The sequence below is a fragment of the Phycodurus eques genome, chromosome 1 (genome assembly GCF_024500275.1).
Source record: "Phycodurus eques isolate BA_2022a chromosome 1, UOR_Pequ_1.1, whole genome shotgun sequence".
Taxonomy (NCBI): domain Eukaryota; kingdom Metazoa; phylum Chordata; class Actinopteri; order Syngnathiformes; family Syngnathidae; genus Phycodurus; species Phycodurus eques.
In genome coordinates, this window is record NC_084525.1 from 36,242,958 (window position 1) to 36,270,881 (window position 27,924).

A 27,924-nucleotide genomic window follows, 5' to 3' on the forward strand; every position below is an offset into this window, starting at 1 on the left:
CTTGTGCACCTTTTCTGGCCACATTTTACCAATTCCTCTTAATACTCTGTAAATGTACTTTGATACAGTGCTCTGTGAATTTCTTTTTCAGACCTTTTCTCCTTATGGAGGCTGTCAATGATGGTTTTCTGCACAACCGTCAAATCAGCCATCTTCACCATGATTCCGAAGCCTACTAAGCCAGACTTAGACCATTTAAAGGTTGAGGAAAACCTCTCCAGGTGTTTTGCGTTAATTAGCTGACAGGGTTGGGAAACAGGGAGCCTAAAATGTTGAACTTTGTTCATTCATTCATTCATCTTCCGTACCGGTTATCCTCACGAAGGGTCACGGGCGTGCTGGAGCCTATTCCAGCTGACTCTGGGCGAGAGGCAGGGTACACCCTGAACTGGTTGCCAGCCAATCGCAGGGCACATAAAGTATAAACAAACAACCATTCACACTCACATTCACACCTACCAACAATTTAGAGTCTTCAATTAACCTACCATGCATGTTTTTGGGATGCGGGACCAAACCGGAGTACCCTGAGAAAACCCACGCAGGTACGAGGAGAACATGTACACAGACGAGGCCGGATTTGAACCCAAGTCCTCAGAACTGTGAGACAGACGTGCTAACCAGTCGTCCAGCGTGCCGACTTGTACTTTGTGATGATATTAAAATTTTGTGAAACACTGGTGTAGCGGACATGCTCCCCGCAAACTGAGGTGACACAGTGACTCCCCACGGTTTGATAAACTGCATCCTTCGAAACCGCCCTGCTGTGAGACTCCCCCAAGAAGACACCTAGTGGACCCTAAAGTAATTAGCAGGTCCCCTCAAAATCTTGGTTTACAGTCATCAGTAATTTCTTCGTTTGAACTCACAACAGCCCAAAATCGACCGATCGATGATGGAATGCAAATACGGCAACAACTAATCGACTTAATATTCAAACGTGCATGCAAGACACCACCCACTAGCGTTTGAGAGTACTGCAACCCGTGAACTCCCATTTGATGTTTAACCAAGGATACATGTCTGTTTTTATATTTCAGGTACTCTGCAGAAATATTGTCAGTGTCAACTTTACAAGCGCAATTGCGAGATTTTCTGAATTGTTTGTCTTGATTTGACTCCAAGCAGCATGAAATGTGATGTGAATCATAAGCAGTTGATTTTCCAAGACTAAAGTATAAACAGTCAGTCCGATATACTTGACCTCTGAGTAAAGAGAGTACCAAGTTGAGGTTATTTTATATTAATATATGATTTTAATTCAAGCTGATGAGTGTGGTCTTCTCTGTCCCTCTTGCACAGGCTGCCCCTCCGGTGTATTTAACTCTTAACTCCCACCTTCTGAATTCTCTCGTGTTTTTGCGCTCTTGTGATTTTTCTCTGGCTTCTTAGCTCTTGTCTGGCTAGCCTCAGCCACCCAACCCCCTGCCCTTTCTTTGTTCAAACACACGGTTTGGTTATTGCGGGCCTTGGGGATGGAGATCCGGCTCCCTAGCCTCCGTGGACCCCCGCTGCCAAGCCTCCCGAACAGTTGCTCCCAGCCAAGTGTGAGTTCCCTGAACTTGTGAGCGAATCCCGGAAAGCAGGCGGGGAGAGAGACGGTCATATTCTCCCAAGGAGGTGTGACGAACAACCATTATTCGTCTTCTGCCTCTTTTGTTCTTTGCTTTATTTTTCTACATTTTTTCCCTCTTCCACCAAATCTGTCTCCGTGCTTTCTGAGACGCGCCCAGAGAGAGCCCTACGCTCGTGAGTAGACACTGCAAGTGTACCAGATTGTACAATATTAGTGCCTAATAATTTCGGGGAAATTACTAACGCCAGACAAAATCTCAACGTTAAACGCTCGCGTTTTTCCACTTTAGTCCAGCACACAATGTTCTTTTTCACAATGTCCTATTTTCCTTCTTTTTGCCATTATTAGTGTTATTTTCTTTCTTTAGTTAGACCACTTTGTGTGTTTCCCTCTAGATCCCTTGTCATTAAATGTCATTAAATATACCAGCAAATTCCACTCTTGGTTGTATTTTGTGTGTGTTCTGAGTTGAAGTAAGCCTCTGTTATCTAGAACTCAAAATTTCATAAAGTGTAGAAACCTTCAGATTACAAGAGTGATTAAAAGGTATCTCGTCACGTTCCCTAAATTTTATGCATATAAAAATGTGACGTGGTTCCCCTTTAAGAGACATATTAGTTTGATTTTACCGATTAAACTTAAAATTACGCTTATTCTTTTCTCCTAAATTAATTATGTTTTTAGTTAACCCTCATATAGGCTGCACTGGATTTGTTTATTTTTTGTCTTTCTGCCATAATCATCAAAAATGTAACAAATAAAGACAGAAATTTGACTTTGTGTGTGGTGAAGTAATATACAACTTTCACTTTTTTAAACAAATTATTGAAATAAATGGACTTTCTCTCGATATTGTAATTTTTTGGCACATACCTCTACCTGTATCCTGTTAATAAATTTATTAAAATGGTATTTTGTGTGTTGTTTTTTTTAAATATCTCACACTTGAGAAATACCCTGTATAAAAAATAAAACTAATACTGAAACTAACAAAAACTGAAGTATACACAGCATTTGTGAAAAAAAACCAACAAACCTCTAAAAACTAATTAAAACGAACTGTATTTGGAAAAAAATGTAAAAATGAAATAAAAACTAACTATAATGGAAAATTCAAAACTATTACAACCCTGCCCCGAGGGTTCATGGGGTAAAAGCAGCTCTGAGAGATAAGAAGGCCCAAACCTTAAAATAAAATTAGTGTAATGTGCTCCCACTCCATCATCCAGCCATCCATCCATCCAATAATTTGTACCCCGTACCCTGTTTAGGGATAAGGGTGAGCTGGAGCCTATCCAGGCCAATTTTGAGACAGACAACACCCCGGACTGATTATCATTCAGAGGAACATGTACAGTAGATTGTGCAGATGTGTCTAATGATGTGGTTGAAACAGAAATGGACGTGTTGCAAAACCTGACACACTGTCACCTTTCTTAAGGTGAAGGTGACATCATAGTTCTACAATGAAGCTTCTTGCTCAGAACAAGTCATTTCTAAAGGCTTTCTCCTAATTATTGAACAATGCTTGCGGTTAAAGAACATAAATTTCACCTTCTGACATCCGACACCAAAGCAGCAAATGGTTTCTCCCAGGCATACATCTTGATGATCCTAATGCCAGATACCACCTCATTCATTGTGCGAATCCTGCTGTCAGTAAGAATGGCCGTCCTACTCCTGCAGATGAGAGGAAGTAAAGTTATTGAAAAGTGGTTCAACACAATTAAAGATTGTGTAAAGTCCATCCATGCATTTTCTGAGCCGCTTATCCTCACAAGGGTCGCGGGAGTGCTGGTGCCCATCCCAGCTATCATTGCGCAGGAAGCGGGGTACACCCTGAACTGGTTGCAAGCCAATCATAGGGCACACATAAACAAACAACCATTCACACTCACATTCACACCTAGAGGCAATTAACCTACCATGCATGTTTTTGGGATGTGGGAGGAAACCGGAGTGCCCGGAGAAAACCCACGCAGGCACGGGGAGAAGATGCAAACTCCACACAGGCAGGGCCAGGGATTGAACCCCGGTCCTCAGAACTGTGAGGCAGACACTCTAACCAGTCGTCCACCGTGCCGCCTTGTGTAAAGTCAATTCAGGAATTTGTTTCAGAGAATTGCTGAAAACGTGCAAAGACTGAGAACTATGGGGGTACTCCGTTGTGGAGAGCGTTAAATAGTTTTTCACCATTTCAGTTTTCCTGATTGTTGGGTGGGGTGTGGGGTTGCGAAAAAAGAGGACGCACAAGTATGCACGGCATCAGTCATTTGTCCCCCACGACTGTATATAAGAACTTGAGCGCCTTCGTTGACATCAGAGGTTACCCACCGCAATTGCAATGTGCAGTTAGCTAGCTAGCTAAGCCTACACCCCGAAAATGCAATTCCCTTTGGGTTTGTCCGCTGGCGTGGACACAGTAACTCACCTCGTTGTTGGCAGTGAATGTGCGCAGGTCACGATTAGAAAGGCACCCACCGCGCACGCGCATACATAGACATCAAAGGGGGCTTGAGCCCCTGCCCTTTTTTCTCCCTAAAGAAAAAGTGAAATTTTTCTCCGGGATGTTTTTTTTCTTCTTTTTTTTTTTTTTTTTAAATAAATGCTATCGCACAATGCAAACTAAAACTAGCAGACATTCCAACACCTTCTTCCCTCTTGTCATTAACCTCTTAAACAGTTAAATTACAGTTCCATTGAAACATGCTGTCAATTTTGTCTTGAGATTGTTTGTACATCTCTGTCGGCCAATTATACATTATTCTTGCACTCACTGTAGTAGTCTCGCCCCTCTGCACTATTTGCATATCTGCTATTGACCAATACTGGCCTCTCATGTGCTTGAGAAATATCTGCACCATTGCACAATTGACACTGTTTCAAATTATTGCACAACTAGTAATTTCAAACTGCTCTAAATTGCTCGAGGACATAATTTGCACAATTGTCAAAAACAACAAAAAAAAGTATCGCCATTACCGGTAACCTTTCATTGCTCAGTGACTCTCCGTACTGTGTTTTTATGTCTCAAAAGTACTTTCTGTCAAATGGCTGTCTGTTGTCCTACTAGAGCGGCTCCAACTCCCGGAGGCAAAATCCTTGTGTTTTTGAGACATCCATCCATCCATCCATCCATCCATCCATCCATCCATCCATCCATCCATCCATCCATCCATTTTCTGAGCCGCTTCTCCTCACTAGGGTCGCGTGCTGCTGGAGCCTATCCCAGCTATCATCGGGCAGGAGGTGGGGTACACCCTGAACTAGTTGGTTTTTGAGACATACTTGGCAAATAAAGAGGATTCTGATTCTAATTCTCTCATGGGATCCGGATGCCGAGTGGCTCCCCTTTTCAGATAACAGTCCGTTCCTTCAGCAGCCGAACCAGTTCTCGCCTGCTCTCTGTCTGAATGTTATCAGTATGTCTGTAGTGTGTGATCTCAACAACGTGTGGTCAGTTTTAACAAACAAAAGTTAGTGAGTGTGTCCTACTGTCCTGTAAGCAGCAGCATAGAAAGATATCAAACAGAACTATACAGAAAGACAGAGGGCAGATAAAAAATGCCATCTAAATGTGTATTTTTGGATGTTTTTTTCCCTTTGAGAGTGAAAGAGTATCATCCATCCATCCATTCATCCATTTTCCGTACTGCTTATCCTCAGAAGAGTCGCAGGCATGCTGAAGCCTATCCAAGCTATCTTTGAGCGAGAGGCGGGGTACGCCCTGAACTGGTCACCAGCCAATCGCAGGGCACATATAAACAAACAACCAATCGTACTCACATTCACACCTGCGGGCAATATAGCGTTTTCAATTAACCTACCATGTATGTTTTTGGGATGTGCGAGGAAACCGGAGTACCCGGAGAAACCCCATGCAGGCACGGGGAGAACATGCAAACCCCACACAGGCGAGGCCGGATTTGAACCCAGGTCTTCAGAACTGTGAAAAAGATGTGCTAACCAGTTGACCACTGAGCCGCCAAGTATGGATCCATAAACAATATCAAAATGAGAAGAAAAAACAATTCTTACCTGAAGAGTCATGTCTTAAAAGCTATGGAATCATCTTGATTATAGGCTCCTCATTTTAAAACTATTTATTCTATCATTTTGTTGTTGTTAGAAATTTATCAATACTGTACCTGATACAGACAGACAGCCCTCCTTCAAATGTGAAAGGTACACTGAATATAAGGTCATGTCACCATCAATGATGATGTCCAGGTGCGGAGAGAGAATTGTAGAGATAATAGTGAGAGCAATAAAATAATGCCCCTCCTTTAGCCGTCACCTTATCGTGGTGGAGGGGTTTGTGTGTCCCAATGATCCTAGGAGCTAAGTTGTCTGGGGCTTTATGCCCCTGGCAGGGTCACCCATGACAAACAGGTCCTAAGTGAGGGACCAGACAAAGCACAGCTCCAAAGACCCCTATGATGAGAAAAAATATTGTATCGCGTTTTTCCTTGCTCGGACGCGGGTCACCGGGGCCCCACTCTGTAGCCAGGCCTGGAGGTGGGGTTCGAAGGGGAGTGCCTGGTGGCCGGGCCTGCACCCGAAAGAGTAACGTTGGTCCCCCTTTCCATGGGCCCACCACCTGTGGGAGGGGCCATTGGGGTCAGGTGCATTGTGAGCTGGGCGGTGACCGACGGCAGGGACCTTGGCGATCCGATACCCGGCTACAGAAACTGGCTCTTGGGACGTGGAACGTCACCTCCATGGCAGGGAAGGAGCCCACGCTAGTGTGCGTGGTTGAGAAGTTCCAAATATATATAGTTGGGCTCGCCTCCAAAAACAGCTTGGGCTCTTGTACCAGTCCTCCCAAAAGGGGTTGGACACCTTCCACTATGGAGTTGCCCACGGTGATAGGGGCCGAGCAGGTGTGGGTATACTTATTGCCCCCCGGCTCGGCGCCTGTACATTGGGGTTCAGCCCGGTAAACGAGAGGGTAGCCTCCCTGTGCTTTCGGGTGGGGGGACGGGTTCTGTTGTTTGTGCCTATGCACCAAACAGCAGTTCAGAGTATCCACCCTTCTTGGAGTCCTTGGAGGGGGTGCTGGAGAGCGTTCCCGCTGGGGACTCCATTGTTCTGCTGGGGGACTTCAATGCTCACGTGGGCAATGACGGTGAGAGCTGGAGTCGCGTGATTGGGAGGAACCCACTCCCCGATCAGAACCCGAGTTGTTCTGTAACCATGTTCAAGCATAAGCATGTCCACATGTGCACTTGGCACCAGGACACCCTAGGTCACAGTTCGATGATCGACTTTTGTGTTCTTGTCATCGGACTTGCGGCCGCATGTCTTGGATACTCGGGTGAAGAGAGGGGCGGAGCTGTCAACTGATCACCACCTGGTGGTGAGTTGGCTCCGATGGTGGGGGAAGATGCCGGTCTGACCTGGCAGGCTCAAATGTTTTGTGAGGGTCTGCTGGGAACATCTGTCAGAATCCCCTGTCAAAAGGAGTTACAACTCCCACCTCTGGCAGGACTTCACCCATGTCTCGGGGACATTGAGTCCGAGTGGACCATGTTCCGCGCCTCCATTGCCGAGGCTGCCGACCGGAGCTGTGGCCGTAAGGTAGTCAGTGCCTGTCGTGGTGGAAATCCCCGATCCCGTTGGTGGACACCAACGGTGAGGGATAACGTCAAGCTGAAGAAGGAGTCTTATAAGGGCCTTTTTGGCCTGTGGGACTCCTGAGGCAGCTGACGGGTACCGGCTGGCCAAGTGAAATGCAGCTTTGGTGGTTGGCAGGCCATGGAGAACGATTTCCCAATGGCTTCGAGGAAATTCTGGTCAACCATCCGGCGTCTCAAGAGGGGGAAGCAGTGCACCATCAACACTGTGTATAGTGGGGATGGGGCACTGCTGACCTCGACTCGGGACTTGTGAGTCGGTGGGGAGACTACTGCGAAGACCTCCTCAATTCTACTGACACGCCTTCCCACGAGGAAGCAGAGTCTGGGGTCCCTGAGGCGGGCTTTCGTATCTCTGGGGTTGAGGTCACCGAGGTGGTTAAAAACCTCCTCGGTGGCGGATGAGATTCGCCCGGAGTTCCTAAAGGCTCTGGATGTTGTGGAGCTGTCCTGGTTGACACGCCTCTGCAACATCGCGAGGACATCATGTGGTCCCCCTTTTTAAAAAGGGGGACCGGAGGGTGTGTTCCAACTACAGGGGGATGACACTCCTCACTCAGCCTTCCTGGTAAGGTCTATTCAGGGGTGCTGGAGAGGAGGGTCCGTCGGGAAGTTGAATCTCAGATTCAGGAGGAGCAGTGTGGTTTTCGTCCTGGCCGTGGAACAGTGGACTCGCTCTACACCCTTGGCAGGGTCCTCAAGTGTGCATGGGAGTTCGCCCAACCAGTCTACATGTGTTTTGTGGACTTCGAGAAGGCGTTTAACCGTGTCCCTCGGGGAGTCCTGTGGGGGGTGGTTCGGGAGTATTGGGGTGTCACACCACCTGATACGGGCTTTCAGTCCCTGTACGACCAGTGTCAGAGTTTGGTCCGCATTGCCGGCAGTAAGTCGGATTCGTTTTCCGGTGAGGGTTGTCCTTTGTCACCGATCCTGTTAATAACTTTTATGGACAGAAGTTGTAGGCGCAGCCGAGGCGAAGAGGGGGTCCGGTTTGGTGGCCTCAGTATTGCATATCTGCTTTTAGCAGATGATGTGGTTCTGTTGGTTTCATCAAGCCGTGATCTCCAACTCTCACTGGAACGGTTCCCAGCCGAGTCTGAAGCGGCTAGGATGAGAATCAGCACCTCCAAATCTGAGACCATGGTCCTCAGTCGGAAAGGTGTAGAGTGCCCTCTCCAGGACGGGATGAGATCCTGCCCCAAGTGGAGGAGTTCAAATATCTTGGGGTCTTGTTCAAGAGTGAGGGAAGAATGGAATGGGAGATCGACAGGCAGATTGATGCAGCGTCTGCACTGATGCTGACTTTGTATCGGTCCGTTGTGGTGAAGAAGGCGCTAACCCGAAAGGCGAAGCTCTCGATTTACCGGTCAATCTACGTTCCTACCCTCACCTCACCGAAATAACAAGATCCCCGATACAAGCGGCCGAAATGAGTTTCCTCTGCAGGGTGTCCGGGCTCTCCCTTAGAGATAGGGTGAGAAGCGCTGTCATCCGGGAGGGGCTCAGAGTAGAGCCCCTGCTCCTCCGCATTGAGAGGAGCCAGATGAGGTGGCTCCCGCATCTGATTAGGATGCCTCCCGGACGCCTCCCTGGTGAGGTGTTCCGGGCACGCCCCACCGGGAGGAGACCCCAGGGACGACCCAGGACACGCTGGAGAGACTATGTCTCTCGGCTGGCCTGGGAACGCCACGGGATCCCCTCGCAAAAGCTGGAGGATGTGGCTGGGGAGAGGGAAGTCTGGGCTTCCTTGCTGAGGCTGCTGCCCCCGCGACACGACATCAAATAAGCGGAGGAAAACGGATGGATGGAATAAAATAATGCTTAGAATTTTAATAATGGATTAATATATTCAGGATATTGTTTTCTGTTGCATAGTTAAGGCCTCCACCTTACTGTTTCAAGGGAAGGAGCTCACGCTTTGTTTACCCAACTGTCCAGCGTGGAACTACAGCTACTTTGTGGCCACAAATTCTCATTTTGTGCCAACATCCTACCTTGTTCGAGGTCATAAATTAGTATTTCGTGGCCACAAATGAGCGTTTTGTGTGCATGTTTTATCTATAATATGAAATTATTTATTTATTTATTTATCCGTGTTATGTCTGGGGCTCCGTAAGCATCATCTCCCATACCGTGTAAGAAACCAGCAGCAGGAAGAGCAGGAACATGTCATTTTAGCTATATATAAGCCAAGATGGCGCCTACCAGTGTGGTCGCCTCGGATGGCGCCTACCAGTGTGGTCGCCTCGGTAATGCGCTCTCTAGTATTGTTTTTGTTTTTGTGTTTTTCGTCAGTCTTTGGAGACCTTACACGACTCACTTACACAACCATCAAGGAGGCTACACCAACTTTCGCAAATCCGCTCAGTTTTTTCCCCGAGTTACTCACCGGAGCGGCGTCCGCGGTTTTCGGCGCATGGAGACGGAAGCGGCGCCACAGAGGGAAACGGGCCGGCATTCAGGTGAAACTCCGCAAGAGAGGACACAGATTGGCGTTCCCGTCGATCCACCTCGCGAATGTACGCTCCCTACCCAACAAAATGGACGAGCTTCATCTTCTGTTAAAGACCAGTAAAGACTTGTGCTTCACGGAGACCTGGCTTTGCGACACTGTACCCGATGGCGCCGCCACATTCATCGAGCGGACCGTGACATGGAATCATCGGGGAAAACAAAGGGCGGCGGGATATGCCTCTATATCAACGGAAAATGTTGATTGTTGTATATCAACAATGTTGGTTGGGACCAACCAGGTTGGGACCAACATTGTCCCAGATTATCGCACTACTCGTCACTTTAAACCGCATCCACTCCTTGAAGTCTCAGTGCCCTTTGCACAATGGTCATTGCACCGGACTATTGCAATATTAGTCATTCGCACTGCTCTAAGTGCTAGAGGACTCTGCATCTTTTTGCACAATTGTTTTTTGTCAATGTCTTTATGTCTCCAAAGTGTTCTGTAAATTGACTGTCCGTTGTACTAGAGCGGCAAATAAAGATGATTCTGATTCTGATGGTGTACGGACGTCACGGTGCTCAGCACACACTGCAGCCCGCATTTGGAGTCGCTATTTTTAAACTGTAAACCATTCTACTTGCCACGTGAGTTCGCATCATTCATACTGGCTGGAGTCTACATACCGCCTCAAGCTAACACAAACGCCGCACTGCTAACGCTCGCCGAACAAGTCAACGAAATTGAAAAAAATACCCGGACTCACCCCTCATTATTCTCGGGGACTTTAACAAAGCTAAACTCAACCACGAACTCCCTAAATACAAGCAGCACATTGACTGTCCTACCAGGGCAAAATAATACTTTCGACCACTGCTACACTACGGTAAAAAATGCATACCGTGCTATACCTCGTGCAGCCCTGGGCTCGTCTGATCACTGCTTAATTCACTTAATACCGACGTACAGGCAAGAACTTAAATGCGCGAAGCCTACAGTGAAAACAGTCAAAAAGTGGACCAATGAAGCAAAGATGGAACTTCAAAGCTGTTTAGACTGCACAGACAGGAGTGTCTTTGAAAATTCAGCTGGCAGCCTGGATGAATATACGGACACTGTTACATCCTATATCAGTTTCTGTGAAGAGGTTTGTGTAGCAACAAAATCATTTCGCACATTCAACAACAACAAGCCGTGGTTCACTGCTAAACTTAAGCAGCTTCGCCAAGCTAAGGAGGACGCATATCAGAGCGGGGACAGGGCCCTGTATAATCGAGCTAGAAACCAGCAGACTAAAGACATTAACATTGCAAAGAGGAGCTATGCAGCAAAGTTGGAAAATCAGTTTAGCGCAAACGACTCGAAATCAGTCTGGCATGCATTCCAATCGCTGAGTAATTACAAGCGACGATCCCCCCAAGCTGAGAACAATAGCACACTAGCCAACGACTTGAATACCTTCTACTGCAGATTTGAAAAGGACAGTTTCACACCACACACCTACCCGGCCTCACCCGCGACCACAATCACACCTCTGACTTCTGCGTTAACCATCCATGAACAGGATGTGAGACGCATCTTCAAACAACAAAAGATTAACAAAGCGGCAGGCCCGGACCATGTGTCCCCATCCTGCCTCAAAGTCTGCGCGGACCAGCTCGCTCCAGTCTTCACTCAGATCTTCAATAGATCTCTGGAAATGTGCGAAGTTCCATCCTGTTTCAAACGCGCCACCATCATTCCAGTCCCCAAGAAACCTACAATCTCGGGTCTGAATGACAACAGGCCTGTCGCTTTGACATCTGTGGTCATGAAGTCCTTTGAACGTCTCGTGCTGGACCACCTCAAGAGTATCACAGGTCCCCTGCTGGAGCCCCTGCAATTTGCCTACCAAGCGAACAGGTCGGCGGATGATGCAATCAACATGGGACTGGACTTCATCCTAGAACACCTCGACAGTGCAGGGACCTACGCGAGGATCCTGTTCGTGGACTTCAGCTCAGCGTTCAACACCATCATCCCTGAACTCCTTTCATCCAAGCTTCTCCAGTTCAGCGTCTCACCTGCCATCTGCCAGTGGATTTACAGCTTTCTGACGGGCAGGACACAGCAGGTCAGGCAGGACACACCAGGTCAGGCTGGGGGAGGCCACCTCATCCACACGCAGCATCAGCACTGGGGCGTCCCAAGGTTGTGTCCTCTCTCCGCTGCTCTTCTCTCTCTACACGAACGACTGCACCTCAGCGAACCCGACTGTCAAACTCCTGAAGTTTGCAGATGACACCACTGTCATCGGCCTCATCAAGGACGGTGACGAGTCTGCAAATCGACAGGAAGCGGAGCGGCTGGAGCTGTGGTGCGGCCGACACAACCTGGATCTAAACACGCTCAAGACTGTAGGGATGATCGTGGACTTCAGGAGGCATCCTTCGCCACAGCTGCCCCTCACTTTGTCCAGCTGCCTTGTGTCAACCGTCGAGACCTTAAAGTTCCTGGGAATTACAATCTCTCAGGACCTGAAGTGGGCGACCAACATCAACTCGGTGCTCAAAAAGGCCCAGCAGAGGATGTACTTCCTGCGGCTTCTGAGAAAGCACGGCCTGCCACCGGAGCTGCTGAGACAGTTCTACACAGCGGTCATCGAATCAGTCCTGTGTTCTTCCATTACAGTCTGGTTTGGTGCTGCTACAAAAAGGACAAACTCCGACTGCAACGGACAATCAAAACTGCTGAAAGGATTGTCGGTACCCCCCTACCCACCTTTGAGGACTTGCACGCTGGCAGAACTAAGACAAGGGCGTGCAAAAACCTCTCGGACCCTCCGCACCCGAGTCACGAGCTCTTCCAGCTCCTTCCCTCAGGTAGGCACTACCGATCAATGCAAACTAAAACTAGTAGACATTCCAACAGCTTCTTCCCTCTTGCGATCAACTTCTTAAACTCCTAACCTATAATTCCATTACAACAAGCTGGCAATTTTTTTACTTGAGTTCGTTGTTACATTTCTGTGGGGCCAATTATGTATTACTCGTGCACTCACTGTAGCACACACTACAGTGAGTGCATACACTGGCCACTCATGCCAGAGTAGCATCTGCTCCATTTGCACACTGATTGAGGAGTATCTGTAAAATTTGCACAACCAACATTGTCGCAGATTATCGCACTACTCGTCACTTTAAACCCCATACACTCCTTGAAGTCTCAGCGCCCTTTGCACAATGGTCATTGCACCGGACTATTGCAATATTAGTCATTCGAACTGCTCTAAGTGCTAGAGGACTCTGCATCTTTTTGCACAATTGTTTTTTGTCAATGTCTTGATGTCCCCAAAGTGTTCTGTAAATTGACTGTCTGTTGTACTAGAGCGGCTCCAACTACCGGAGACAAATTCCTTGTGTGTTTTGGACATACTTGGCAAATAAAGATGATTCTGATTCTGATATAAAGCACTTAGTGCACATGCAAGTTGTACAGGGGCATCTCAATGAATTAGAATTAGTAAATTTCATGTGTTTCTGTAGTTCAATTAAAAAACTCATAGATTCACAACACAGAGTAAACTATTTTATGATTGTATTTATTAATATTTTGATCATTTTAGCTTACAGCTAACAAAAACCCGTATCTACCAACTATCATCTCCAAGAAATAAGAATTTTACATAAGAAACAGTCAAAAATATGTAAATATGTAATATGTAAATGAGTTTGGAATTGGGCTTCTGAAAAGTATTTTCTTGTGTTCAATGAATCTGTATAATTTATGGATTACAGTGGTCAACAACAAATTTATTGTCAAAGATTTTCTTGCTTATTTCGGACAATTTGGATGTGCTGAATCCAACTATCTTATTGATTTTGCTCAATCAGGTCAACGTTTGAAGTATGGCCGCGTGTTTTTGTTTACATGTATTGGTATTTTCGCTTTAGCGGTTCAAATAAACGGAGGTTCGTGCCCTGAATTTTGAACAAGATGACGTAACATTCAATTTACAGGTACTTACCTTTATCAATGTCCATCTATTAAATTTACAGTAAGCAAAGTTTGTAACATTTGATTAATAAACTGTTAACAACTTGGCATAAAAACCTGACCTGAACAAGAGAAACCGATGTCATTTTCGTTATGCTTCTTGCCTCCGCACCAGTAGCCTACTATTTTTTGTTTGCTTGTCTTAATGTTATTCGCGTGTGTGCATGGGTGCATGTCATGTATATTACGTATGTCCTGCTTTTATGTTGAAAACTTTGTGTGTGTCAACTTGGCCCAGGACTCCCTGGAAGAAAGGATCTTGTATCTTAATGGGACAATTCCTGGATAAATAAAATTACTCCAATGCTGAAATATAATAAACGTTTCTACACTATATGAATTTATTGAAATGCACCTGTATAGTACAGTATCTTTCTGTAAACTCTTCTTCCATGTGCCCCCTGAACTTTGAGCACCTGCACCTCCAAAAGTCTCTGCACAACCCTGCTCAACTGTGTTGTTTTCTAGTGGATTTTATTAACATCAGTTGTGGGAATCAGAGAGTCAGGAATTTCTGAAAACCTACCTGAACTTGGAAAACAGCCTCCCGAACAGGGTCTGCACAGGCATTAGAAACATGAGCACCACCATGCCTGCCAGGCAAGATGGCCCAATCTCAAGCCACAGGAGCCCCACCACGGTTGCTGCCTGCAGGGGCGCCACCCACAGGAAGTGCAGGAAGATTGTCACCTGGTAAAGACAAAAACACAAACCATGTAAAAATGCAGATCAGGAGTCTTATCTCATCACAAGTCAGTACTGGCTGAAAACAATACTTGATCTGATTCAAATAACCATCAATTACAATATGGTAGAAAAGTTCATTTATTTCAGTTCTCATACATTATATAGATTAATTAAACGTGGGGAAATATTATTCAGAGGGCGAATTCCTGCCTATTTTCTACATTAAATATCATTGTTTCTTGATTGTTTGCTACGCAATATTCTAGTATCTAAAGATGGTGAATTTGGGGGTTTTGTTTGCTTTAAGATAGAATCGTCAAAATTATACATACCAGTATACAGTATATTAAAACAATCATGAAATATTGATCTCTGTGTAGTACATCTCGATAATATGAGTTTCTCTTTTTGAATTGACCTACCTAACCAAATTAAGCTCTTGACACTATTCTAATTTATTGAGCCGTATCTGTACATATGCATCACTCTGCATAGAAGATAGGTAACACACATTATGACACAACAGACCCTTAAAACACGTTTTAGTACAATAACTCCATTCATGCCACACTGGACTTTTTGTTAGTGGCTTAGTCTGTGACTTACATCATCAAATTTGTTGACATCATTGGAAAGTAGGTTCACAATCTGGCCTGTGGTGGTCTTTCCCATTGCAAAACAGCTGAGACTCAAAGCCTAGTTTAAAAATAAATAAACAAATAATTCAGAGTTCAGCAAAAAAAACTAATTCGCCCAAATATCAGAGGCCCAAATATCCCAAATGCAAACGAAGTGGTTCCAGTACAGTTTAGCTTAGCTTCGTGATATCTGTGTCAATTACACTACTCGTCAAAAGTTTCAACACACTTTCTCATGCTATTGAATGAGAATCCATGTCCAAAATTTTGACTGGTATTGTATGTAAATAGTGTGACAAAGGACAGCAATGAAATTCAGAATTGTTCTTTCTTGTTGGCATATGGGTGTTTATCATAAGAAGACGATGTAGTGAATAGTGGCATCCATAAAGTACCGTGGTACTTAACATTGTGGTGGTACATCAATAAAAGCGTGGCAATATTGAGAGGCATTTCAAAACTTTGACAGAAGATGGCAGCACATCATGTGTGCACTTCAGTGACTAGCAAAGGCTTTGTTCTCCCTTAAAAAACTTGGATCTACCTTTTTGTAGATCATGTGACACATGGCCACTCGAATTTTCATGCCAACTCGCTGGACGTGGAAGAAGTAGAGGTGGTGCAGAAAAGCCAGGCCGATGGTGCAGATTGATAGCCCGACTGCGTAGCAGAGGGTCTCATTCAGGGCTGCTTGATTGTGCAGGTCGTAATCCTCAAAGTAGCGGATTATGTACCCCAGAATGACTGGCTGGATCACCTTTATCACCTCCTGACAGAGGAAGAAATAAAGAAAAGGTGAAGAAGCAAGTTCTTGTAAAACAGAGACTCTCTTAGTTTAGTGCTGTGATACTAATCTGTGGTTATAACCTTCATACACATTTATACATGTGAATGTTTTATTTGCTTAACATTAACTTCAAAACTGACCTCAATAAGTGTAAACAATCCCAGCACTGAATATGACTTCCAATAACACCTGATGATGACTGATGAGAGTTTTGGCTTCCGCAATTCTTTGGTGGCCTCCTGGACCTCATGATCCCAATATCTGTAAAGGAAGTATTATAATAAGAGTCAGTCAGGTGATTTATTGGGTTGCCAGGGGTAAAGTGGTCACATGCTCTCCACCAGCTAAAATTGTTACCAGCAAAAACATAAACAAAGGCCATAATTAGGATTAAAAGAATTAGAGACACAACCACATAGGGAATAAGAGCACTGAATGACACAAGAAGAGTTTCCAAAGTTCACAACGATACTATTAAATCAGATATGTCAGGCACTACCAGAACCTGAACAAACAGATTCAGGGAGAGCTTATTCCCACAAACCATCACATCACTGAATTTACAGTAACTGCCTAATTGCTAAATTAAAAATAATTTTCATTGTTTCTTTATTGCATGTTATGTAATATTGTAGTTTCTAGATATGGTGATTTTTTGATTTTTGTTTACTGTTTTTTTTTTTAACTTTTTGAATTGAAGTACCGAACTAAATTAAGCTTTTGACACTTCAAATTTATTGAGGAGTACCTGTATAACGTTTTTCAACTGTGCCTTACTGGTATCTATTATAGTTTTTATAATATATATACCCCTCCTTGAGCCGTTACCTTATCATGGTGGAGGAGTTTGTGTGTCCCAATGATCCTAGGAGCTAAGTTGTCTGGGGCTTTATGCCCCTGGCAGGGTCACCCATGGCAAACAGGTCCTAGGTGAGGGATCAGACAAAGCACGGCTCCAAAAACCCCTATGACGAGTACAATTAATGGATTTAGGTTTCCCTTGCCCGGACGCGGATCACCGGGGCCCCCCTCTGGAGCCAGGCCTGGAGGTGGGGCTCGAAGGCGAGCGCCTGGTGGCCGGGCCTGCACCCATGGGGCCCGGCCGGGCAGAGCCCGAAAGGGTAACGTGGGTCCCCCTTCTCATGGGCTCACCACCTGTGGGAGGGGCCATAGGGGTCGGGTGCAGTGCGAGCTGGGCGGTGGCCGAAGGCGGAGGCCGAAGGCGGGGACCTTGGCGATCCGATCCCCGGCTACAGAAGCTGGCTCTAGGGACGTGGAATGTCACCTCTCTGGCAGGGAAGGAGCCCGATCTGGTGTGTGAGGTCGAGAAGTTCCGACCTCTTCCTTACCACTGTTTGAGGAGGTCATGAACACTTTTGATGAACCATAAGACAATGTGAAAATTGGCGGTATACCGGTCCGGTCTGATTTTTAAGAAACTTGGTAATACGAGATCTACAGGGCCACATGGTTTGCCTGGATGTTTAATCAATCAATCTTTTTTCGAAATGACTGATGCTTGATGCCCCAGCTTTCAGCGGTTCTGAGATAGTCATCCTGCTCCTGTCGCGAGGAAAATTTGTACTTTCGTTCCCGTTCCAAAGGTGTCATATCTGCTTTTCTTGATTCCTTCTAATTTGCTTATAGAAAGGGTCACAGAGCAAAAGGCACTGCTGTTAGTGCATATTATTTAATATGCAAGCATCTAGTAGACCCCAAGGCGTATGCCTGACTTTCATGGTCATTATTAAATGTTTAGATTTTCTTTTGGCTGGCAGGTCACAGCAGGTAACTGTCAATAGAACACTGAACTATAAAACATTGTCACACAAGGGTTCCTCAGGGAGCTGTGGGCTACATCTCTTCTTCATGCTATTTCACTAATGAGTTTAGAAAACAGTTTAGAAACAGTCAGCCAAATGTTTATATCATCAAATTCTTTGTTGACTCTTTTATGCTCTGGTGACAGTCCCTCTGCCTATTTTAAGGAAATATCCTCTTTTGGATAGCTGGGATAGGCTCGAGCAGCCCGCGACCCGAGTGAGGATAAGCGGTAAAGAAAATGGATGATGGGTTCTTGGTGCGAAATTATTTCTTTGTTAATACCACCAAAGCCATGGAGACAGCACGGCCAATAGTGATCGGTGACAGTCAAATTGAGCAGGTCGACTTTTATAAATACTTGGGAATTCATCCATCCATCCATTTTCTGAGCCGCTTCTCCTCACTAGGGTCGCGGGCGTGCTGGAGCCTATCCCAGCTATCATTGGGCAGGAGGCGCGGTACACCCTGAACTGGTTGCCAGCCAATCACAGGGCACATACAAACAAACAACCATTCGCATTCACATTCACACCTATGGGTAATTTAGAGTTGTCAATTAACCTACCATGCATGTTTTTGAGATCTCGGAGGAAACCGGAGTGCCCGGAGAAAAACTTCATTGGAATTGGGGTTTTATTATGTGCAAAACTGTCTCAAAGACTGCACTTTCAGACTTGCACTTTTGAAGTAGGAATGTGACAAGTGGTCGCCATCTTTGGGGAATTTCCTAAAAAACATGGAATGAGCACTTCAAATGCCTCTAAAGTCCTCCATAACAAATACATTCACAAAAAAAACTATTGATTACTAAAGCACATGATCCTTTCTGCCACCCACACTGCGCTTTTCCTCCAGCTCTCCCGGGGGGACCCCAAGGGGTTCCCAGACCAGCCGAGAGGCATAGTCTCTCCAGCGTGTCCTGGGTCGTCCCTGGGGTCTCCTCCTGGTGGGACGTGCCCGGAACACTTCACCAGGGAAGCGTCCGGGAGGCATCCGAATCAGATGGCCCAGCCACCTCATCTGGCTCCTCTCGATGTGGAGGAGCAGCGGCTATACTCTGAGATCCTCCCGGATGACAGAGCTTCTCAACCTATCTCTAAGGGAGAGCCCGGACACCCTGCGGAGGAAACTCATTTCGGCCGCTTGTATCCGGGATCTTGTTCTTTCGGTCACAACCCACAGCTCGTGACCATAGGTGAGAGACAGAATATCAAAAAGTAAATCCAGAAAATCATGTTTTAAAAAAGATAGAAATGTATCTGCATTTCATTGAGTGAAATACGTATTTGATCCCCTACCAACAATAAAGAATTCTGGCTCCCACAGACTCATCCTCTCACTTGAAGAAAGTATTCCTTTTTTTTTTGTCCTGTTCAAATGTTAGGTCAAGCAGAATTGAGGATCTGTATCCCTTTTATGCAGGAACAGTTTTAGTATGTCACAGTGGAGTTTTCAAGCTGCCACTATGGTTTCTTAGTATTATAATGGCTATTTATTGAGAATCAGAGTCGATCAGTTGAACAGAACAAAGTTTCGAGAGGGAGTGAGAAAAGAAGACAAAAGACAATGCACTAACTGTAAACAATATGAGAAAAGTAAATCCTTATATATCTAAAACAATGACACATTAGATATGAGTGTTGTATGGGGCAGTGGTGCTCCACCCTGTGAGGGAAGGACAGGACAAGGACAGGAGAAGAAGCATGCAGGACAAGGGTCATGAACCCAGCTGTACAACTGAAGTGTGGTGGGAGAGGGGCGCCCCAATGCCAAGCAGTCATCCAGCCCGGGGGCCCCGGCCTTCAGGAGCAGCGCCATGAAGCTAGTGAGAACCCACCTCACCCCCTGTTACTATGACTGCCAGGTCCCGACTGGCAGTCTTGGCCCTACCTCCATGTATCAGTGACAACCCCCCCCCCCCCCCCCTCCCCCCACCCAGAGTTGTGTGGTGCATTAAAATATGTCTCCCACAGACTAGTCCTCTAACTTTAAGAAAGTATTCATAATCAAAAAAAAATTGCTGTATGAAAGACATCTATTTCATCTTGTTACCTGTATAAAGACACCTGTCCACAGAATCAATTAATCAGATACCAACCAATCCGTCATGGGCAATAACAAAGAACGTTCTAAGGACATCAGGGACAAGATTATCGACCTGCACAAGCCTAGAATGAGCTACATCACAATTGGCATGAGGCTGGGTGAGAAGGAGACAACTGTTGGTGTAATAATTAGAAAATGGAATAAACATACAATGACTGTCGATCACCCTCGGTCTGGGGCTCCTTCGCAAGATTTCACGTCAATGATCATGAGAAAGGTTAGGCATCCGCCCAGAACTACACAGGAGGAGCTTGTTAATGATCTCAAGGCTGCTGGGACCACAGTCACCAAGAAAAATATTGGTAACACACTACGCCAGGAGTGGGCAAACCACGGCCCGTGGGCCACATCCGGCCCGTTGATCATTTCAATCCGGCCTGCCAAAGATTGGTACAGAATCGCCCAAATCATATCAAAATTATGACTGCATTCATTTGCCCTTGTCTTGTAATGCCGAGTGGTTTCACTAGGTTGTGCTGTAATGCCCAGTGGTTCCACCAGGTTGTCCTGTAATGCCCAGTGGTTCCACCAGGTTGTGCTGTAATGCCCAGTGGTTCCACCAGGTTGTGCTGTAATGCCCAGTGGTTCCACCAGGTTGTGCTGTAATGCCCAGTGGTTCCACCAGGTTGTCCTGTAATGCCCAGTGGTTCCACCAGGTTGTGCTGTAATGCCCAGTGGTTCCACCAGGTTGTGCTGTAATGCCCAGTGGTTCCACCAGGTTGTCCTGTAATGCCCAGTGGTTCCACCAGGTAGTGCTGTAATGACTAATGGATCCACCAGGTAGTGCAGTAGGTACAGTGATACATTGACTTGACTTTGGCTGTTCTGTTTTTACTCTGCTCCTGCTTTGAACCCTTATTCAACCATGAGTGGGCCAAAGAAAAGAAAAGTCGACAGTGAGTGCCGAGTGTTTAATACAGAATGGACTACTAAATACTTTTTCACTGAAGTCCGTTCAAAGGCTGTATGTCTAATTTGTTACGAAACCATTGCGGTTTTAGAGGAATATAACATCAGCTGTCACTTTTCTACCAAGAATGCTGATTATGCTAACAGCCAATCAGTGCTGGAACTGATGGCTATGCCTCACCGGTAAACATCAAGCTTGCAGGCTCAGCAAAACACCTTTATCTGACAAACTGCCATCCAAGATTCAGTCACACAAGACCCTGAAACAGCGCCACGGGAGCTGAAGATGGCACTAATTGCTCTCCATTGTGATACGCTCTTAAAAGAGAAGTTCAACTCTCAAACTGGATGAGTTTTATGGTTCATTAAGCGCAGACAAATTTCCAAAGATCCAGAAGATGGCACAGAGGGTGCTGGTGGTGTTTGGCTCTACATATGTTTGTGAAAAGACCTTTAGTGTGATGAACACCAACAAAACATCCTACAGATCCCAGCTGAGCGATAAACACCTCAGATGTGTTCTGAGAATTGCCACAATAAAACTAACACCAGACTTTAATGCACTGGCAAAAAAAATGGTGATCAACAAAACAACACTGTTCCCATTAAAAGTAAAAAAGTAAAGTAAAAAGTAAGTATTAACACTACAATGCCTTTTTTGTTTTGTTTTTTTATTTTTGATTTGCAAGGATCTGGTCTTGGCTTGGTCCACCTGTCAAATTTTAAAAGTCAATGTGGCCCCTGAGGCAAAAGGTTTGCCCAGCCCTGCACTACGCCGTAATGAATTCAAATCCTGCAGCGCCAGAAAGGTCCCCCTGCGCAAGAAGGTACAGAACATGTATATGCCCGTCTGAAGTTTGCCAATGAACACCTGAATGATTCAGGGAATGATTGAAGGAAGGAGATGTGGTCAGATGAGGCAAAAATCAAGCTGTTTGGAATCAATTAGACTCACCGTGTTTGGAGGAAGCGGAATTCAGACTATGACCCCAAGTACAGCATCTGCACTCTCAAGCATGGAGGTGGAAGCATTACGCTTTGGGGGTGTTTCACTGCAAAGGGGGCAGGTCAACTTCACCGCATCGAGGGAAAGATGGATGGGGCCTTGTACCGTGGAATCTTAGGGTGACAACCTCCTTCTCTCAGCCAGAAAACTTAAAATGGGTTGTGGATGAGACTTCCAGCATGATGATGACCCAAAGCACACAGCCAAGGAAATTAAGGAGTGGCTAAAGAAGACGCACATTAAGGTCATGGAGTGGCCTAGCCAGTCTCCAGACCTAAAGCCTATAGAAAATATGTGGAGGGAGCTGAAGCTTCAAGTTGCCAAGGCACAGCCTCGAAACCTTAAGGATTTGGAGAGGACCTGCAAAGCGGAGAGGTCAAAAATCCCTCCCGAGATGTGTGCAAACCTGGTGATCAGCTACAAGAAACGTTTGACCTCTGTACTGGCCAACAAGAGGTCATGTTTTGATAGGGGGTCAAATACTTTATTTCACTCAATGAATTGCAAAATAATTTGAATCTTTTGTTTTATGTGATTTTTTAGATTTTACTTTATATATTGTGTCTCTCCCTGTTAAAATATACCTATCATTAAAACTATAGACAGTTCATGTCTTTGTCAGTGGGTAAACTTACAAAATCAGTGAAGGATTAAATTTCCCACACTATAAGCCTCCTTTATACAGAGAACCTGCATCAGAAGGTCCCTCAATACACCACCTTTGCCTTTTACACAGAGCCCAGAGAAGGCTGCGTATTCATATAATGAATATTCCTTGTTTGTGTTGTTTATACAGTGAGGTGGAATGAAGGCACATTTAAAGTCTGATTAACCAGGCTGCATAAAATGGGTTATACATACATTCATTCATCATCTTCCATTCCGCTTATCCCTCACTAGGGTGGCGGATGTGCTGGAGCCTTATCCCAGCAAACGTCAGGCGAGAAGCGGGGTACACCCTGAACTGGTCGCCAGCCAATCGCAGGGCACATATAAGCAAACAACCATTCGCGCACACATTCACACCTAAGGGCAATTTAGAGTCCTCAATCAGCCTACAGTTTCTAAAAATAAATTCTGCTTTAGAGGTATAAAAGTAGTAGAGTTGGGCAATATGGAAAAAAATATCACAATATGGGCCATTTTATATCAGAATAACAATATACCACGATAAAATACGTTTTTAGCTCTTCTATGAAAAATTATACAACATAGCATGATTGCTTACTTTTTCTCACTTTATTTCGAAGTGACATTTAACAGACCTGTCACAAATGGGAAATGTATCCAGTAGTGCTGCATTAGGGCTGCAGCTATCAAATATTTTAGTAATTGAGTATCCTACTAAGATTCCTATCGAATAATCAAGTATTCGGATAAAATATACTGTATTTTTGCTTGTTTAAAGAGCAATTATGAATACACAAGAAAAAAATATATATTTTCCTTAATAATGAACAGCCAATTGGTTTTCTTTTTTAGCTAATTAACTCTTATTTTCTTAGATTCACATTGTGCGTATGTAGCAAACTGTATTTTCTTGTCTACATTTCCAATAAGGCAATTTCAAACACAAAACAAACAAATGTAAAGAGATTTCCATTTAAACTTGGCATTTCTTGTTGAGTATCAAAAACATTAGGCATTTATTTAAAAAAAGGCACAAACAGCCTTTATGTTGTGCAACTTCACTGCAGCAACTAGCATTATAGCATGCGACATAAAATACAGTACAGGTAGGTTCTCATGGCTGTGCATTTATGAACTTAGTCCAGCTGACGAGTTATAAGACAAATATTCTTAATACTCCTAGAGGTTTTGGAAGTGTTCAAACTAAAATTAAGATATATACACACACACACACACACACACATACACATACACATAAATCACTCACTGTCTAGTTGTATGCTTTTCTACCCTAAATTTATACTGTATACAGATGCATATAAATTAGATAAATCAACTAATCTAATGTTTGCTGATCATGTCAATAAAAATGAGTTTATTTTCTCTGGCTACTAGTATTTTTTAATTTTATTATGCTTACCATTTCTAATGTATTTACTACAATGAAAAACCTACACACTGCAAATACAAAATTACAGGAAACAACCCCAAAGAATATTAGCATTGATGGTTTGATGGATTGATTTTTAAATATATTAACTTGAATGAATTACATTTTATTAGTTAAGTGCAACAGCAATCTATACTGCTATTTGAAATCACCACTGATTTTTTTTTTCCCCCCCCCCCCCTCTAAATAGTAAGTGGCGGCACGGTGGCCGGCTGGTTAGAGCGTCAGCCTCACAGTTCTGAGGACCCGGGTTCAATCCCCGGTCCCGCCTGTGTGGAGTTTGCATGTTCTCCCCGTGCCTGCGTGGGTTTTCTCCGGGCTCTCCGGTTTCCTCCCACATCCCAAAAACATGCATTAATTGGAGACTCTAAATTGCCCGTAGGTGTGAATGTGAGTGCGAATGGTTGTTTGTTTGTATGTGCCCTGCGATTGGCTGGCAACCAGTTCAGGGTGTACCCCGCCTCCTGCCCGATGACAGCTGGGCTAGGCTCCAGCACGCCCGCGACCCTAGTGAGGAGAAGCGGCTCAGAAAATGGATGGATAGATAAATAGTAAGTTTGAAAAAAAAAAAAAAAAAAAAAAAAAGCCCTGGCATAGCTCTTCCATGTGTCGTGCGAAAGCCACAAGTTGGAAGGAGGCGAGACAGCATTCCTATGAAGAGCGTGGATTCACAAACCGTGACATATTAGTTGTTATGGAGGAATCTCATAATATTTAAGTCAGCCTCCGGACCCTGGAAGAAACCTACAGAAGAACCAATTGTGGAAGAGACAAAACAAGACGGATGAAGTTCAAGTGGCATACCTCAAAGACCATTAGTTGCAAAAGTATGGCAAGCAACGTGGCTACAGATGGATGCACCAAAAATGTTGGATTGTGGATAGGATATTATCGCATGTAGATCTATAACCACAATTCACATCATTTTCCTACATTTTGTGAAGTACAAGTACACTATACCTCATAAAGTGCCATTTGGGATTCCCGGTGAGTGCAACAATTGTTTCAAACTTTGCTTGCCTATGGATGCGATTGTGCACATGAATGTCAAACTGTTCTGACAGCAGCAAAAAAAAAAAAAAAAAGAAGAAAAAATACAATCTCACTCAAAGAAAATCACTTGCAGACTGTGCCAATAGTTTTCTTGTTGTTGTTTTTTTTTTTTTTTTTTTTGTAAAAATAAATAGAAAACTCACAGGAATGGGTTTCCATAGATTCAAGTTATTTCTGTGACACCTGTGGGTTTTTCTTTCATTAACAGAGAGCTACCAAAAATGTTGTCTCTCTGTGTGTGTGTGTGTGTATCTATCCATCCATCCATCCATCCATTTTCTGAGCCGCTTCTCCTCACTAGGGTCACGGGTATATCTATCTATCAATCTATCCATTAGACGTTTCACCAATTTTATCGGCCTGATCGGTATCGGCCGATAATTAGCATTTCATGCTGATCGGCTTTAATGTCATAATTCGCTGATCCAATCAATGATGTCATTGATCGGCTCAGCAAAAGACATTTACTCCGCGTCGCCATCGTGCAGAGGATATTTGAATCCAAAAGCTAAGTTTATTTTTAGCCTTGTTGCGTGTCTTTTGACGTAGTAATGTAAATATCTGACGGCCAATAAAGTTATTAAAAAAATAAATAAACATGTCGGTGGTGTGGGACATACAACACGCAATGCCCGGATGAGACTAGCAAGACAAATTTGCTCTTTCACGATTGCACTATGTCAGACTACTGCAATAAAATCATGTATTCCGATATCACCGCATCCTGTTTTTTACGATCATTGGGCTTTATCTTGTCAACTCAAATGCGACCGGATACACACGTTACCGTGGCGACGACAACAAGAGTGGATCGCGCCCACTGTATTATGAGGACAAAATGGGGGAAAACGTGTGTTTGTGGTCACCGGTGCTCATTACAGGAGAGGAGGTTTGTTTAAGGCTTCCTTGAGGTATGTTCCCATACTTTTAATACGATACGGTTCGCAAGCAGGCAACAAAAACGTTATGTAGCTTAGTACTGTAATTGAATTACAGTAAGTTAGCACCCATTATCTCTGTCATGTTGTAATGTTGGTTTGACCTGACTGATTAGAATACACAATTTGACAAGAGCAGTGATTTCTAACATTTATGGAGCCAAGGAACATATTTTACAATTCAAAAATCTCACGGCACACCAACAAACAAAAATTTCACAAAAAGTGGATACATTAATCACTGTATGTACTTCCTGCCATTAATAGAAGACCATTCATTTGTTGTCTGTCTGTCACTATGCCTCACTGGCATAAATAGCAGACTGTGAGACTCATTCTTTCCAAACAAAGATACATTATTTATTGTAAATATAATTTTTTGAGCAATTAAATACATAAGTATATACAGTAAATGAACAGGCCATTTAAATAGACACATTGCTCCATCTTGTGATTGGATCGGTGATCGGTTATCGTTTTTTTAAACTCGCTGATCTGTGATCGGCCCCAAAAATTCTGATCGTGTAAACTCTACTATCTAGCTATCTGTGTTATGTGACGTTTATACGACACACATTCTGTTACTTGCCATTGAGGATTACAATTACAATTACTTCAATGAAGAAGAAATGAATAAGTGACTTTCGACTTTACCACTACACTAACACAATATTTATAGTCAAATGACTACCTGTAAATGCAGATGTTTTATGCAGCTTCTATAATTGGACCTCATTAGACTGTACAAGTACCGGTATTGCTCAAGTTGTCGACAGTGAATTTAGAATGATGAGTTTACCTGTATGTCATTTACATTATCAGCTGCTACAACGACAACACTCCTTACACATTTAAAATGCAGCTGCATGCCATGAAATGGCTGAGAAATCTCCATTTGCACAGCCTTCAAAACACGAGCAGCTCCCAGTCTTTACTAACATGGTGGGAAATTGCAATTAAAAACATTATGGCTCTGGCCTGTACTGCGATGCAATCAGATAGATAGACAGATTTCATGGTTTACAGTTCCAGATCAAACTGCATTCCATGGTTACACAGTCATAACCGAACAACCTCCGTGATTAAAACAACAACAAAAAACAATAAGCAAGGTCTACCAGCAATTACAATGAATGTGTAAAAAGGAGTGACTAGTCAGTCATTAACCAGACATTGTTCTAAAGTTGTGAAATACTCTTGTAGTTAAACATCACATTTTTCACTTTGAACTTGCACAATCATGATATAAAGTTTTGACCAGAAACATAACATGGGGTCTAGTGAGCTCAAGATCCTAAGACTGCAATCATTCAAATATAAAACGTTTGAACAGGGAACTGGCCGACCATGTGATGTGAAAATTAAATCAAGGTTTTGAACAAGTTGCTTTATTGAGTCTGAAGCAATTTCTCTGAAATCATGTCCTTTAGTGTTCTGTGAAGCAAGAAGCGGTTGTGATTGTACCTCTGCAGCTGCTGACCCAGTATCTCTGAGCTGTCCTCCTCCAGGACCGGGTATATGTCATCCTCCTCAAGCGTGCGCTTGTACCCAGCGCGGAAGAGAGGATTGAGCCACCTAGCAAGACATTGGAAAACATGGTCATAGCACTATAACAGGACAACAGCATGAAACTCCAATTTCATGGAAGTTTGAGGTGCCAAGGACGTTGACAACATTTGAAAAACTGGTTCGAAGACACAACACAGATCTAACCATAGATCGGAACTAATTTCAAATCAGTACAGTACTTCACGTTTGTTAGGGCACAAAGTCGTCACCAAACTTAGGTGACGTCACGTTCGGGTACCAACCTGTGCAGTATCGATTACACGAAAGGCTTATAAAGTCAACACTGAACATGAACAGAGTACACGTGTAATGTTATTCTGACAGCTGCGGTTTATCTTCCGGGGTGTCTCACCAGAAAATGATCTTGGACAGGAGATTCGCCGACCCTGCCGGGTTCGTCTTAACATCTTTACTGACTTTTTCCATCGTATTCGACCCAAAAAAAAAGCGATTACGACTACTTCCTCGCCCTAAAAATACACCTAAAGGAGACGTAGACGCATGTTACGCGAGTGTAACTGACGGCAAGGCGTGTGTTACGTATAGTACAGCTGCAGGGCAGGCTTTCTCACAGCATAACAGTAAAAAAAAAAAAAAAAAAAAATTCCCCTTGGCTCCCCCCACA

General features: G+C 44.3%; 1 protein-coding gene across 1 annotated transcript in view; it reads right to left on the reverse strand.

The window, feature by feature from the left end:
• abcc4 (ATP binding cassette subfamily C member 4 (PEL blood group)) overlaps positions 1–27,862 on the reverse strand; it is a 55,374-nt gene extending 27,512 nt beyond the window's left edge. Inside the window, exons 1-7 of the mRNA XM_061690493.1 lie at positions 27,652–27,862; positions 27,195–27,305; positions 15,955–16,075; positions 15,572–15,796; positions 14,996–15,085; positions 14,229–14,392; positions 3,131–3,256 (exon numbers count right to left, since the gene is read on the reverse strand). Of these exons, the coding sequence (XP_061546477.1) occupies positions 3,131–3,256; positions 14,229–14,392; positions 14,996–15,085; positions 15,572–15,796; positions 15,955–16,075; positions 27,195–27,305; positions 27,652–27,725 (911 nt within the window). The 5' untranslated portion in view covers positions 27,726–27,862. The remainder of the gene's footprint in view (positions 1–3,130; positions 3,257–14,228; positions 14,393–14,995; positions 15,086–15,571; positions 15,797–15,954; positions 16,076–27,194; positions 27,306–27,651) is intronic.
• Between the last annotated feature and the right edge of the window lie 62 nt (positions 27,863–27,924).